At 42.2% G+C, this 16,147-nt stretch overlaps 1 protein-coding gene across 2 annotated transcripts in view; it reads left to right on the plus strand.

Moving 5' to 3' along the window:
- LARS2 (leucyl-tRNA synthetase 2, mitochondrial) overlaps positions 1–16,147 on the plus strand; it is a 266,084-nt gene that overhangs the window by 23,012 nt on the left and 226,925 nt on the right. For both annotated transcript variants that reach the window (XM_077269111.1, XM_077269112.1), the window contains exon 3: positions 12,649–12,777. In XM_077269111.1, coding sequence (XP_077125226.1) covers positions 12,649–12,777 — 129 coding nt within the window. The remainder of the gene's footprint in view (positions 1–12,648; positions 12,778–16,147) is intronic.

A 16,147-nucleotide genomic window follows, 5' to 3' on the forward strand; every position in this document is an offset into this window, starting at 1 on the left:
CTGTGTTAGACATAAAGGAGGGCCTCATACACATTCTGTTCAAATTGTCATGTATTGGTACTCCTAGTGTCATAAAGGCTATGCACTTTTGAGGCTTATATACCAACTTAATGTACTCCAGACCATGGAATAGTCTATGGGTGAGCAATATATAAAGATAAGGGTATGTACACACGTTGAGTAAAAATGTCTGCATCTGTTGGCAGAAAAATCGCAGCTGCAAAAACTCTCATTTTTCATTAATTTTTCCTCTGTATTTTTGGTTGCTTTGAGTGAAGTCAATGGTGAAAAACACAGGGCAAAAATGCACAGAGAATTGACATGTTGCAGATTATTTTCTGCACCAAATCTGCAAATCAAAAATACTCAAGTGTGTGCATGACACATCAATTTCTCATTCACTTTGCTGTTTTCAGGTTGTGCCACAAATCCGCGCCAGAATAACTCAACAAAAACACCTCCAATCTGCAAACTGCACAAAATCTAAAATTTAGAGCTTATATAGCAACTAAATGTACCCAAGAAGATGTACATTTTGAACCCATCTCTTCAACCTATCACTAACTTCTGGTACCTTCCCCACTGCTTTCAAACATGCCACAATCACACATATCCTCAAAAAGCCATCACTTAACCCAAGCGCTATGTCCAGCTTTCGCCTCATATCTTTGCTCCCATTTGCATCCAAACTCCTTGAGCAGCACGCCCAAGCTGAACTTTCCTCTCACTTTGCATCTAACTCTCTCTTCGACAATCTACAATCTGGCTTCCATCCCCACCATTCCACTGAGACTGCCCTGACCAAAATTATTAACGACTTACAGCCAAAGCTAACAGACAATTCTCTATACTCCTCCTTCTAGACCTGTCGTCTGCCTTTAACACAGTTGACCACTGCCTCCTACTACAGATCCTCTCTTCCTTTGGGGTCAAAGACCTCGCCCTATCTTGGATCTCCTTATACCTTACCAAATGCACATTTAGCGTTTCCTACTCCCATACTACCTCTTCATCTCGCCCCCTCTCTGTTGGTGTCCCTCAAGGCTCTGTCCTTGGGCCCTTACTCTTCTCAATCTATACACTCGGCCTGGGACAACTCATAAGGACGTATGGCTTCCAGTACCATCTATATACTGATGACACTCAGATCTACACCTCTGGCCCAGATGTCACCTCTCTGCTCTCCAGAATCCCAGAGTGTCTATCAGCTATATCCTCCTTCTTCTCCTCTCGCTTCCTCAAGCTCAATGTGGAAAAATCTGAACTAATTATCTTTCCTCCATCTCGCATATCTTCCATACCTGATCTATCTATCAAATTAAATGAAATCACACTTTCCCCTGTCCCCAAAATCCGCTGCCTCGGAGTAACCCTGGATTCTGCCCTGTCCTTCAAACCGCACATCCAAGCTCTCGCCACTTCCTGTCGCCTCCAGCTCAAAAATATTTCCAGAATCCGTCCTTTCCTCAACCCTCACTGTAACAAAATGCTTGTGCATGCCCTAATCATCTCCCGCCTCGACTACTGCAACATCCTCCTCTGTGGCCTACCTTCTAACACTCTCGCACACCTCCAGTCCATCCTTAACTCTGCTGCCCGACTAATTAATCTCTCTCCTCGCTACACTCCTGCTTCCCCTCTTTGCAAATCCCTTCACTGGCTCCCAATTTCTCAGCGTATCCAGTTTAAACTACTTACACTGACCTACAAAGCCATCCATAACCTTTCTCCTCAGTATACTTCCAAACTAATCTCTCAATATCTTCCCTCACATAATCTCCGGTCCTCCCAAGACCTCCTTCTCTCCTCCATGCTTATTCGCTCCTCACCCAATCGCCTCCAAGACTTCTCCCGAATATCCCCCATCCTCTGGAATTCTGTGCCCCAACACGTCCGGTTATCCACCACATTTGGATCCTTGAAAAGAAACCTGAAAACCCACCTCTTCAAAGAAGCTTACAACCTGTAATGACCACACGGCCACCTCAACACCATCGGAGCTACTACAACCCTCAGCCTACTGTCTCCTTCTTGATAATCCTGTAGAATGTAAGCCCACAAGGGCAGAGTCCTCTTCCCTCTGTATCAGTCTGTTATTGTTAGTTTTGTTTACTGTAATTGATATTTGTATTTTGATGTAACCCCTTCTTATGTACAGCACCATGGAATCAATGGTGGTATATAAATAAATAATAACAAGTTTTATTTGAGGGTTATATACCAAGGAAATGTACTCAAGACCAAGGAATAGTCTATGGTGAGCAATATAATAATGAACATTTTGAAAAAGGTTTTGCAGGGTTATACACCAACGAAATGTTCCCAAGAACACTTAATTCTGTATGGCTGAGAAATGTAACCCAGCAAAATTTATAAAGTTTTTTTTTAAGTCTTGTATAACAAAAAATGTACCCCAGAAAACGGAATAGTGTATGGGTAAGAAATGCGAAGAAACAAGCATTTTCAAATGCTTTTTTCTATTGTTATATACCATAAAAATGGGACAGAAAGCATGTAATACTGTATGGATGAGTAATCTAATCCTGAATAATTTTTCTACCCTTTTTGTACGTTTTACATACCACAGTAATGCAACATTAACCATATTAAACTGTATGGATGAGTTATTGACTTATAACAACATTTTGAACGAAAATATTTTGAAAGTGTAGTTGATGTACTTATACAGTCATAAAGACTTTGCAGAAAGTGCAAAGCCAGACAGAAAATATGATTATGGTCATCCATAGACTCCTAAAAGGCAACAACTGGTGTGCCTCATTAAAATATTGACTATTACAAACACTTTATGTGCTGCTGTCATCTGGTGGTGTTGAAAAGTGGGGATAATCCAGGCTTTGTTAATTTTTATGAGAGTGAGCCTGTCTGCATCCTCTGTTGACAGGCAATAGCGCCTATCTGTTTTGACCCTCCCCCGCAGCAGTAAAAACCCGCTAAGGCAATATTTTAGCAGCAGAACAGCACAACACCTCCAAGGAATAGAGGGACAGCTCAAGCCAGGTGTCCAGCTTTGAGACCTAATAGTTGAAAGTCGCAGCGTAATTAGGGAGTATGCTGGTTTGGTTGGCCAGGTATTGCTTGACCATCATTAAAAACTTTTACCTCCTTGTCAAAAATACCCAGTCATTAATCACTGGGTGCTGGACAGGTGTCATGAAATTGGCCCACACCTTCGACATTGTACCCCTGCCTCTGCTGTGTGTCTCCCTGACCTCTCCTCCTTGGTTGGGCAAGGAAGCTTGCCCCCTGCCGCTAGCGTTGGCTGCTAGAAATTTTTTCAATATATTTTTCTAGCAGGATGAACAACCAGTCCTCTTTTTTTGGCCAAAGTGAATGTAACACAAGGGTCACGGGAAAGGCAGCGGTACATAAAATCGGCCATATGCGCAAGCTCCATACAGCGAACACTTCCCTGTCTCCACCATGATGACAGCTCTCCATCTCCTCCTCCACCCTCTTTTCCTCATCATTCCCATACGCAGCTCATCCACGTAGGAGAGACGTGATGTAGGTTGTGTGGCTACTAGCCTCTGTTGCGCTAGCTACCAGCTCCTGTTCCTCCTCTTCCTTCTCCTCAGCATCCACCTGCTCATTGTTACCCAATCTGTACTGAGCAGGTAAGATGAGACTGGGTTGGCTACTATCTCCCTGTGTTATGTCTTCTTCCATCCCCATCTGCTCCCCACAAAAAGCTTCATATTTAATTGTGAGCAGCAACTGTTTAAATAAGCACACAAGTGGGATAGTTGCTCTGTCTGTGGCGTCATCGCCACTCACCATCTTTGTGGAGTCCTCAAAGTTTTGGAGAATCAAACAAATGTCAGACATTCATGCCCACTCTTCAGTTGTTATGTATGGAGGCTTACCAGAATACTGACGGGTGTGTTGTATCTAGAACTCAATCAGTGGCCTATTCTGCTCACAAAAACTTGTCAGTATGTGCAGTGTGGAGTTCCAGCAAGTGGTGATGTCACACACTAGTTGGTGAGCTGGCACTTCCATTCTCTGCTGCAGCACTGTCAGAGCGGCGGCAGCTGACGCCGCGTACCTTGACCAGAAGCTCTGTCGAATCTGGGTATGATTTCAGAAATTGATGAACTATCAAGTTGAGTACATGTGCCAAGCAGGATACATGTGTGTGAGCTTGCCAAGCTTCACAGCCGCCACCAGGTTACGCCCAGAATGACACACGACCATGCCTGGTTGAAGGTTAAGTAGCAAAAACCAGATCTGTTTGGCATGTTATTCCTTTAAGTAACTCTGCCTCGGTGTGCAGTTTGTCTGATGGGCAAATTAGGTTTAGCAGAGCCTGTTGCCGCTTCGCTGAGGCAGAGCTGCAGAGCTACCAGCTTCCGATTGATGTGGATGATGTGCTCTGAGATGCCACATCAGAGATGGAGGATGAGGAGGAGCAGGAGGGGGTGCAGGAACTGCTATAGGAGGTGGACGAAATCCTGATAGAAGTAGGGGCCAGAAATCCTCAGCTTTGGGAGCACAGCGCTGTGCCTGGTTGTGACTCGGCCCCAGCATCCCCAATGTTCACCCAGTGTGCCATCAGGGAAATGTAGAGTTCCAGGCTACAAGCGCTTGTCCATGTGTCGGTTGTTAAGTGGACAATGTCAATAAGGGCACAGGTGATGTTCCTGGACACATGCTGGTTCAATACAGGGATGTCACACCGAGAGAAAAAAGTCTTGGCTGGGGTCCGAGTACCGAGGGATGGCTGCGACCATGAGTCGACGGAAACCCTCTGTGTCTACCAGCCTAAATGTCAGCATTTCCACCGCAAGCAGCCTGGAAGTGTTCCCATTTAGCATTTGGGCCTGTTGGTGGGTGGTTGGGAACTTTCTTTTTCGTTCCAAAGCCTGGAGTAGGGGCAGCTGAATGCTGGGCTGGGACAAAGATTTGGAAGTGCCTGATGATAAGTCAGAATGTGCAGAGCAAGATGCATCTATGCCAATGTTTTGGACAGGGGATTGGGAAGCACCAAGCATAGGAGAAGTCACCAATCCTGGACCCAGGCGTTTGGTCCACCGAGTCGGGTGCTTAGATGACATGTGCCTTATCATGCTGGTGGTGGTTAGGTTCTTAATGGTCATGCCCCTGCTGATCTTAGCATCGTACAGGTTGCAAATGACAATTTTGTTATTCTCCGAACTCTCTTTAAAAGAGTCCCAAGCTGGGGAACACCTAACTCTTTTACGAATGTCGGTGCTCTGTGGAACAGTTTCCAGCCTTGTCCCTGTTGTCACCTCACTGCCTCTTCCTGTCTTTTTCAGTGCTGCCAATCTCTGCCTCTCAGCGCTCCTGGCCTTGCGCTGCATGCCAGCTTCCCAGGTTGGGTCGGTGAATTCGTTATCCACCACCGTACCTTGGTCCTCCGCATTTTGTGACTTAAAAACAAAACTTTGCGGCAACTGTCTCCTAATCCTCATCCTCCACCTTATCGCAAATTTGCTGTTCCCCACCGTCATGTACGTGTGACCATGGCTGCTCTAAGTTTTGTGCATAACTAAACAAAACAGCATGTCATCATGTCCCACTTGGAGCATCCAGGTTGAGAGGCCACAAGAAATGTAGTGGTAAACAGCTCCTTGGTGTGTTGCAGTATGTGATCACTAGTCTCCTGGGTCTCACCATGGTGGGAGGAAGGAGGATCAGGGTGAGGATTAAGTGATCCAGACTTTAGGCTGGTGAGACTGGACCATGTGGAAGACTGTGTGGTGCTATCTGCTATCCAACTGACCACCTGTTCGCACTGCTCTGTCTATGATCTTGTCCCTGACATCCTTATGAAGCTCTTTGGTCTTGCCCATGTTGTAGAGGTTAGAGTCTGACTAATTAATTGAGTCTGTGGACAGGAGTCTTTTATAAAGGTGACTATATAAGACAGCTGTCTTTAATGCAGGTAACGAGTTGATTAGGAGCGTCTAATGGCTCTGTAGGAGCCAGAACTCTTAATGGTTATTTCTCACTGCAAAATGCAAATAAAGTTATATAATTTATACAATGTGATTTTCTGGATTTTATTTTTGATATTGTATCTCTTAATGAATTAACCTACTATTAAAATTATAGATTGTTCATGTCTTTGCCAGTGGGCAAACTTACAAAATCAGGAAGGGATCAAATACTTATTTCCCCACACTGTATGTCTGAGAATTGGAGGCCTACACATTTTTAAAAGCTTTTTAGCAGTTTTAGAGATCACAGAAATTTACTGCACACTACGGAATAGTGATGAACATACTACCCAAACCCACTTTCCCCAATAGGGGGAGGGTAACACTCCAAATACATAGTAAATAGTGATGATGAGCGAATATACTCGTTACTTCCCGAGCATGCTCGGGTGAACTCCGAGTATTTTTTAGTGCTCAGAGATTTCGTTTTTCTCACCTCCGCTGAATGATTTACATCTGTTAGCCAGCATAAGTAAATGTGGGGATTCCCTAGCAACCAGGCAACCCCCACATGTACTTATGCTGGTTAACAGATGTAAATCATTCAGCTGCAGCGCAGAAAACTAAATTTCCGAGTACTTAAAAATACTCTGAGGACACCCGAGCGTGCGCGAGAAATCTCGAGTAACGAGTATATTCGCTCATCACTAATAGTAAACTATACTTATCTCACAGGCTATTGGTCGTGTGAGAATGAAGAAGTGTTTAAACATAAACAAATAAATTCAACTCTTTATTATAGCGATATAAAAACATACATATATTAAAAAGTGCCTCAAATCAAACTAGGGGGAGCAGCTGCAGTCAATAAATGTTACCTCATAAATATGGGGTGAGGGGAAGCAGCGTGCAGTCACCATTTCTTTGCTAGCTGTTATCGCCATACTTACCGTAGGTAGTACATATTTGTCTAAACCTATATGGTGCTGGCTACGTCTGTATTATGCTGTACTATTTGTGTAATTATATATATACAACCCCTGGCAAAAATTATGGAATCACCAGCCTTGGAGGATGTTAATTCAGTTGTTTAATTTTGTAGAAAAAAAAGCAGATCAATAGACATGGCACGAAACTAAAGTCAATTCAAGTAGCAACTTTCTGGCTTTAAGAAACACTAAAAGAAATCAAGAACAAAAAAATGTTGTAGTCAGTAATGGTTACTTTTTCTAACCAAGCATAGGGTAAAAATTATGGAATCACTCAATTCTGAGGAAAAAATTATGGAATCATGAAAAACAAAAAAACACTCTAACACATCACTAGTATTTTGTTGCACCACCTCTGGCTTTTATAACAACTTGCAGTCTCTGAGGTATGGACTTAATGAGTGTAAAACAGTACTCTTCATCAATCTGCCTCCAACTTTCTCTGATTGATGTTGCCAGATCATCTTTGCAGGTTGGAGCCTTGTCATGGACCATTTTCTTCAACTTCCACCAAAGATTATCAATTGTATTGAGATCTGGACTATTTGCAGGCCATTACATTGACCTTATGTGTCTTTTTTCAAAGAATGTTTTCACAGTTTTTGCTCTATGGCAGGATGCATTATCATCTTGAAAAATGATTTCATCATCCCCAAACATCCTTTCCATTGATGGGATAAGAAAAGTGTCCAAAATATCAACATAAACTTGTGCATTTATTGAAGATGTAATGACAGCCATCTCCCCAGTGTCTTTACCTGACATGCAGCCCCATATCATCAATGACTGTGGAAATTGGCATGTTCTCTTCAGGCAGTCATCTTTATAAATATCATTGGAACGGCACCAAGCAAAAGTTCCAGCATCATCACCTTGCCCAATGCAGATTCGCGATTTATCACTGAATATGACTTTAATCCTGTCATCCACAGTCCACGATTGCGTTTCCTTAGCCCATTGTAACCTTGTTTTTTCTGTTCGGTGTTAATGATGGCTTTCGTTTAGCTTTTCTGTATGTAAATGCCATTTCCTTTAGGCGATTTCTTACAGTTCTGTCACAGACGTTGACTCCAGTTTCCACCCATTCGTTCCTCATTTGTTTTGTTATGCATTTGCTGTTTTGGAGACATATTGATTTAAGTTTCCGGTCTTGACGCTTTGATGTCTTCCTTGGTCTACCAGTATGTTTGCCTTTAACAACCTTCCCATGTTGTTTGTATTTGGTCCAGAATTTAGACACAGCTGACTGTGAACAACCAACCTCTTTTGCAACATTGCGTGATGATTTACCCTCTTTTAAGAGTTTGATAATCCTCTCCTTTATTGCAATTGATATCTCTCGTGTTGAAGCCATGATTCATGTCAGTCCACTTGGTGCAACAGCTCTCCAAGGTGTGATTACTCCTTTTTAGATGCAGACTAATGAGCAGATCTAATTTGATGCAGGTGTTATTTTTGGGTATGAAAATGTACAAGGTGATTCCATAATTTTTTCCTCAGAATTGAGTGATTCCATAATTTTTCCCCTATGCTTGGTTAAAAAAAAGTAACCATTACTGACTACCATATTTTTTTGATCTTGATTTCTTTTAGTGTTTCTTAAAGCCAGAAAGTTGCCATTTGAAATTACTTTAGTTTTGTGCCATGTCTGTGATCTGCTTTTTTTCTACAAAATTAAACAACTGAATGAACATCTTCCAAGGCTGGTGATTCCATAATTTTTGCCAGGGGTTGTGTGTATATATGTGTATATATATATACATATATATATACACACACACACACTGTATGTATATATATATATATATATATATATATATATATATATATATATATATATATATATACACACACACAAGTCTGTACTATGGAGGAATCTAGTTAGGAACGGCATGTTTTGGAGTATAAAAACCTTTCCATCACCAATTTGTTATCAATACAGAGATGTATATTTAGTATATCTCTCTTTATATAACAGTATTCAACAATCATGGGTAAATATTAACCTCTGCATTTTTGCACTTTTCCCATTAGCCTTGTTCCCACTTATTTACAGACTCTGCATAGTTTTATAGGTTATACATATACTTTGTTTGGTTGCTCTATTTGTCTAAAAATATTTACTACAATATTTATGAGGTAACATTTATTGACTGCAGCTGCTCCCCCCTAGTTTGGTTTGAGGCATACCGTATATACTTGAGTATGAGCCGACCCGAGTATAAGCCGACCCCCCCTAATTTTGCCACAAAAAACTGGGAAAACTTAATGACTCGACTATAAGCCTAGGGTGGAAAATGCAGCAGCTACCTGTAAATTTCAAAAATAAAAATAGATACCAATAAAAGTAAAATTAATTGAGATATCAGTAGGCTAAGTGTTTTTGAATATCCATATTGAATCAGGAGCCCCATATAATGCTCCATACAGTTCATGATTGGCCCCATAAGATGCTCCATACAGTTCATGATGGGCCCCATAAGATGCTCCATATTAAAATATGCCCCACAAAATGCTGCATAAAGGTTAATAATGGCCCCATAAGATGCTCCATAGACTCATTTGCCCCATACAGTTCTGCATAAAGGTTAATAAGGGCCCCATAAGATGCTCCATAGAGATATTTGCCCCGTATAATGCTGCACAAATGTTGATTATGGCCCCATAAGATGCTCCATAAAGATATTTGCCACATATAGTGCTGCACAAATGTTGATTATGGCCCCATAAGATGCTCCATATAGATATTTGCCCCATATAATGCTGCACAAATGTTGATTATGGCCCCATAAGATGCTCCATATAGATATTTGCCCCATATAATGCTGCACAAACGTTGATTAAGGTCCCATAAGATGCTCCATGAAGATATTTGCCCCATATAATACTGCATAAATGTTGATTATGGCCCCATAAGATGCTCCCTATAGATATTTGCCCCATATAATGCTGCACAAACGTTGATTATGGCCCCATAAGATGCTCCATAGAGATATTTGCCCCATATAATGCTGCACAAACGTTGATTATGGCCCCATAAAATGCTCCATAGAGATATTTGCAACATATGCTGTTGCTTCGATTAAAAAAAAAAAAAAAATGACATACCTCTCGTCGCTCAGGCCCCCGGCACTTGCAATACTCACTGGTCCTCGTTCCGGCGCCGCTTTTTCTTCCGCGTCCTCTGCACTAACGCTCAGGCAGAGGGCGCGGACTAACCACGTTATCGCTCCCTCTGACCTGAGCGTCACTGCAGAGGACGCATAAGACGGAGCGGCGCCCGGAACGAGGACCGGTGACTATTGCGCAGTGCTCCCCCTCCCCATTATACTCACCTGCTCCTGGTGCGGTCCCTGCATCTCCGGTCTCCTGCGCTGACAGCTTCTTCCAGTGTTGAGCGGTCACCATTACCGCTCATTACAGTGATGAATATGCGGCTCCACCCCTATGGGAGTGGAGTCAGGTCCATATACATTACTGTAATGAGCGGTACCATGTGACCGCTCAACGCTGAAAGAAACTGTCAGCGCCTGGAGAGCGGAGATGCAGGGACCGCGCCAAGAACAGGTGAGTATGTCAAATCCGCCGACCCCCCAGGGACAATGACTCGCGTATAAGCCGAGAGGGGCACTTTCAGCCTAAAAAAATGGGCTGAAAATCTCGGCTTAAACTCGAGTATATTCGGTATGTATGTTTTTATATCACCATAATAAAGAATTTAATTTTACTTTATTTGTATGTGTTTGATCACTTCTTGATTCTCACACGACCAATAGCCTGTGAGATCAGTGTGGCACACTACGGAACAGTGTATGGCTGAGAAATGTAGCCCAGGAAAATATTTCTCAGAAAAGGACCCCAAAGCATGTAATACTTGATGGATCAAAATATATAAAACATTTTTTTTAAATTCTTTCAGTTTTTTTGCAGCATTTTTTCCCCAAATAGAAAGCAATGAAAAAGTGCCACAAAAGTGTTTGTATCTTTTTTGCTCCCTTTTTTCTCTTTCTCATTACAGCATTTTTGGTTGATAAAACTAACTTTATTAAACATATACTGAGAAAAAGCGCACATGTAATCCACACCTAAAAAGTTCTGCAAAAAAGAAGTCTCAAGAGAGAGCCTGCTGAGTAGTTGAATCTGCCCTTTATTAACTCTTTTTAATCTAATTAAGCATATTGAGGTCGGTTTCAAATGTCAATTTCTTAAAGGGTTGGACCCTCCACGAGCTCTGGATCAAGACTTTGCTGCCTCATCTTGAATACAGCAGAGGCTCACCTGCTTGACCTCCGCTACAGTCTTTGTCAATAGGACAAAACTAAAATGCTTTTACAAATAGCTCTGCTCTTAAGAACTGACTAGTGATGAGCGAGTATACTCGTTTCTCGGGTTTTCCCGAGCACGCTCGGGTGACCTCCGAGTATTTATTTATGACTGCTCGGAGATTTCGTTTTCTTCCCGGCAGCTGAATGATTTACAGCTACTAGCCTGCTTAAATACATGTGGGGATTCCCTAGCAACTAGGCAACCCCCACATGTACTCAGCCTGGCTACTAGCTGTAAATCATTCAGCTGCCGCTATGAAAACTAAATCTCCGAGCAGTCATAAATAAATACTCGGTGACCACCCGAGCAACAAGTACACTCGCTCATCACTAGAACTGACATTATTACACTAAGGCTGGTTTCACCATCCAACATTCAGTCCAAGTACAGACCTCAATGTCCGGACCAGCCCCGTCCTCCTTTCTCACACATCTTCATGAGGCCTTCAAGTTCAAATCGAGGGTCCCTTTGGCCGATAGGCACATCACAGTCCGTTCTCGGATCGTGAATTTCAGACATCTGAAACTGGCCTAGAGGAAATAAATAGATGTTCTCAGATCTTTCTCTTTCTTTTATCATTATCTTTCTTTCCATTTACATATGGCCAATTATAACTAGCCGCATATATGTGTCCCTTCTGCAAGTTTAGGCTATTTTTGGCTAAATTATTTCGTTTTATATATTTATTTTTTGTTGCTTTATTATTTTTTACAGTGTTATGCTATCTTATTCATTTCCACAGTATATGTCAGAAATATATAATAGATGTGGGACCCAAGTATAAGGTCTGCATTTATCTTAATCTGCTTGCGCTGTCAGAATTCCCATACAAATTAAGGAGAATTCTGACCATCTTGCAAATGACACCAACGCACATCATAGCCATGGATGCAGATCTTATTGATTTGACTCACACACACAAGTATGGCAGATCCTGCTACAAAATGCTACTTTTTTAATTACCACGAAGAGGTACCTACAGAATGCTTCCCCTTTAATTACCATTAATGGGTACCTACAAAATGCTACCCCTTTAATTACCATGAGAATAAGTGAAATTTCCTCATGATGCCAATTTTGGAAGAGGTTCCAGCAATTCAATTACGGTATATATATTTTTTTGTAATCCCGTCTCTATACTTACATAATGAACAGCAGAAAATAAAATTAGAAAATGCATTTGCATGCCTAGGGATGAAAAGAACGCTGCCATGTTCATCATTAGTTTCTTTTTTTTAAAATCCAGTACTTTTTCGTTTTGCATGATTACAAATAAGCCTGGGAAATAGATGTTTTATTCTGCACAAATGTGAATGAAACAGTAAAGTGGTGTACAGTATAATGGTGGATTGTAATATCCCTTGTGCGCTTTTATACAAAGAAATTATTCTATTTTTTTTATTGTACAGAATTCAAAACCGAAGTACTATGTCTTATCAATGTTCCCATACCCATCTGGGAAACTACACATGGGCCACGTACGGGTGTACACACTGAGCGATACAGTAGCCCGCTTTCAGAAGATGCGAGGCATGCAGGTAACTTAGGAAATCCATAAAATGACTAATTTCATGTGAATTTAGAAATCTATTCTTGATGTCATAGCTACACCATTTTTGGGAAAGTTATGTAGAAACAGGGGCGCACTATGATATCCTAGGAAAATAATACTCATCAAGGGGTGCAATACCTAGTCTATATATGAACATATGGAACCAAAGAGAAAGAAGTAGACTATTAAGGTATGCACAACCACAGTCAATATAGAAAATATATAAACACCTTTTATTGCACCTCAAAAAATACAAATAAAAACATTTAAAATATAGTACATAAGTTAGTACAAAAGACCACACTCCAAAAAATGGAAACTCCCCATAGTAATGAGATGATAACACCTGTAGATACTATCCTGCATATACATCAAAAAATATATGTGCATACAACCTGTGCAATGGGTAGAATGGAACCTGACGAAGCTGCTGCGGCAGCGATACGGGTGGGGCCTGCTCCCACCACACTCCTCTATCTCTGGGCTATTTTGCCCGTTTTCCCTGTTCATTTATAGGGAGTTTACCTACTCGCTGTTTTGGATCTCTGCCTTCTATTTCTCTGCAGCACATCTCAGGTTCCATTCTACCCATTGCACAGGTTGTATCCACAGGGTTGATTGACTCTGTTGTCACCTTCATTTCAGGGGGCTATACATATACACTGTGTTCCAAATTATTATGCAAATAATATTTCCTCATATTTTCTCTAAATTACCTATCAGAATTGCAGTCATTGTTATTTTCCAGTCATCTACTATTCTAGTATAATTGCAATGTTTTGGAACAAACTGCCTATGAAAACAGTATCTTTTTAAAAAAAATAAACACTCAAAATGCATGTTCCAAATTATTATGCACAGCAGAGTTTTCAACCTTTTTTATTTTATTTTGAACAAAAAAATGGTCAATTGTGAAGTTATAAGCATTATCAGCTTATTACAAAATGAAATCAAACAGTATTCAAGTGAAAACTTTATTCTAGGTGATGTTACATTTGCACATAGGACCCCTTGTTCGAAAGAAGCTTCTGAACTCTCTCGTCCATTGAATTTGTCAGTTTTTGGATGGTTTCTGCTTCAATCGTTTTGCATGTGGACAGAATACCCTCCCAGAGCTGTTGCTTAGATGTGAACTGCCTCCCGCCATCATAGACACTCCTTTTGATGATGCTCCAGAGGTTCTCAATGGGGTTGAGGTCAGGGGAAGATGGTGGCCACACCATAAGTTTGTCCTCTTTTATGCCCATAGCAGCCAGAGATGCAGATGTGTTTTTTGCAGCGTGAGACGGTGCATTATCATGCATGAAAATGATCTTGCTGCGGAAAGCACGGTTCTTCCTCTTGAACCATGGCAGGAAGTGTTTTTAGAAACTCCACATAGATTATGGAGTTCATCTTTACCCCTTCAGGGATCATAAAGGGGCCGACAATCTCTCTCCCCATGATTCCAGCCCAAAACATTACTCCACCTCCTCCTTGTTGGCGCCTTATCCGTGTTTTCATGGGGTGTCCATCAACCAGCCATCCTCCACTCCATCCATCTGGACCATCAAGCGTTGCACGGCACTCATCGGTGAACAAAACAGTTTGGAAGTCAGTCTTCATGTATCGTTTGGCCCACTGGAGCCATTTCTGCTTGTGTGCAGTGGATAGAGGTGGTCGACAGGATGGCTTACGCACCTCTGAAGGACCCTGCATCTTGTTGTTCTGGGGACGTTGGAGGCACCAGCAGCTTCAAAAACTTGTCTGCTGCTATGACCAGGCATTTTTGCAGCTGCTCTTTTAACCTTACGCAATTGCCTGTTGGAAAGGGTCCTCAATTTTTCCTTATCAGCACGCACACGTGTGTGCTGGGAATCAGCTACATACTTCTTGATTGTGCGATGATCACGATGAAGTGTCTTGGCAATGTTGATTGTAGTCATGCCTTGACCTAAATACTCCACAATTTGTTGCTTCTCAGCAGCCGACACATCCTTTTTCTTTCCCATTTTGGCCAAAAATGTAGGCTGCTTAAAGGGAACCTATCACCCCGTTTTTTAAAGATTAGATAAAAATAGTGTGAAATAGGGGCAGAGCTGGGCTTTACATTAGTGCCTTTTTGGTGCCTTTACACCCCCGTTAGGCTGCCGAAATACCTTTGTGAAGTGGCCGTTTTGTCCTGTCACTCAAGTTGGTCAGGTCGGATGGGCGTGGTCACAGCGCTGTTTCTCCCCCAGATCAGGCTCATCATTACGTTGGTGGCGTAGTGGTGTGCGCATGTCCAAGGTCCCAAATCCTGCACAGGGGTGTGAAAATAGCAGCGATGTCCGTTATTTCATTGGTGGTCGGTGGGCGCGGCCATCTTGCTTTGGCCGCGCGTGCGCAGAAGCGGCGCTCTGCTGGCCGCGGCTTCAGGAAAATGGCCGCGGGCATCCGCGCGTGCGCAGATGGCTATCGCGGCGGCCATTTTCGTGAAGCCGAGATGCGAACTCTGCTTCACGAAAATGGCCGCCGCGATAGCCATCTGCGCACGCGCGGATGCCCGCGGCCATTTTCCTGAAGCCGCGGCCAGCAGAGCGCCGCTTTTGCGCACGCGCGGCCAAAGCAAGATGGCCGCGCCCACCGACCACCAATGAAATAACGGACATCGCTGCTATTTTCACACCCCTGTGCAGGATTCGGGACCTTGGACATGCGCACACCACTACGCCACCAACGTAATGATGAGCCTGATCTGGGGGAGAAACAGCTCTGTGACCACGCCCATCCGACCTGACCAACTTGAGTGACAGGACAAAACGGCCACTTCACAAAGGTATTTCGGCAGCCTAACGGGGGTGTAAAGGCACCAAAAAGGCACTAATGTAAAGCCCAGCTCTGCCCCTATTTCACACTATTTTTATCTAATCTTTAAAAAACGGGGTGATAGGTTCCCTTTAATAATGTGGAACAGCCTTCTTAAGTAGTCTTGCCTTTATTTGGACACACCTGCCAAACTAATTTACACAGGTATCTGCAATTGCTTTCAGTGATATAAAGAGCCCTAACACACATCACCATCAATGAGTTTAAATGACAAACAAAAAAATTCTAACCTTATCACTCCTAAACTCTTTGTGCATAATAATTTGGAACACAGTGTAGTTCACCCTCCTTGGCTATTTGCACCTGGGATAGTGGATATATACATAGTGCTATTGTTGTTATATATATGGATTGATGTGCACATATATTTTTTTATGTATATGCAGGATAGTATCTACAGGTGTTATCATCTCATTACTATGGGGAGTTTCCATTTTTTGGAGTGTGGTCTTTTGTACTAACTTATGTACTATATTTTAAATGTTTTTATGTGTATTTTTTGAGGTGCA

The sequence above is a fragment of the Ranitomeya variabilis genome, chromosome 6, assembly GCF_051348905.1.
Source record: "Ranitomeya variabilis isolate aRanVar5 chromosome 6, aRanVar5.hap1, whole genome shotgun sequence".
NCBI lineage: Eukaryota > Metazoa > Chordata > Amphibia > Anura > Dendrobatidae > Ranitomeya > Ranitomeya variabilis.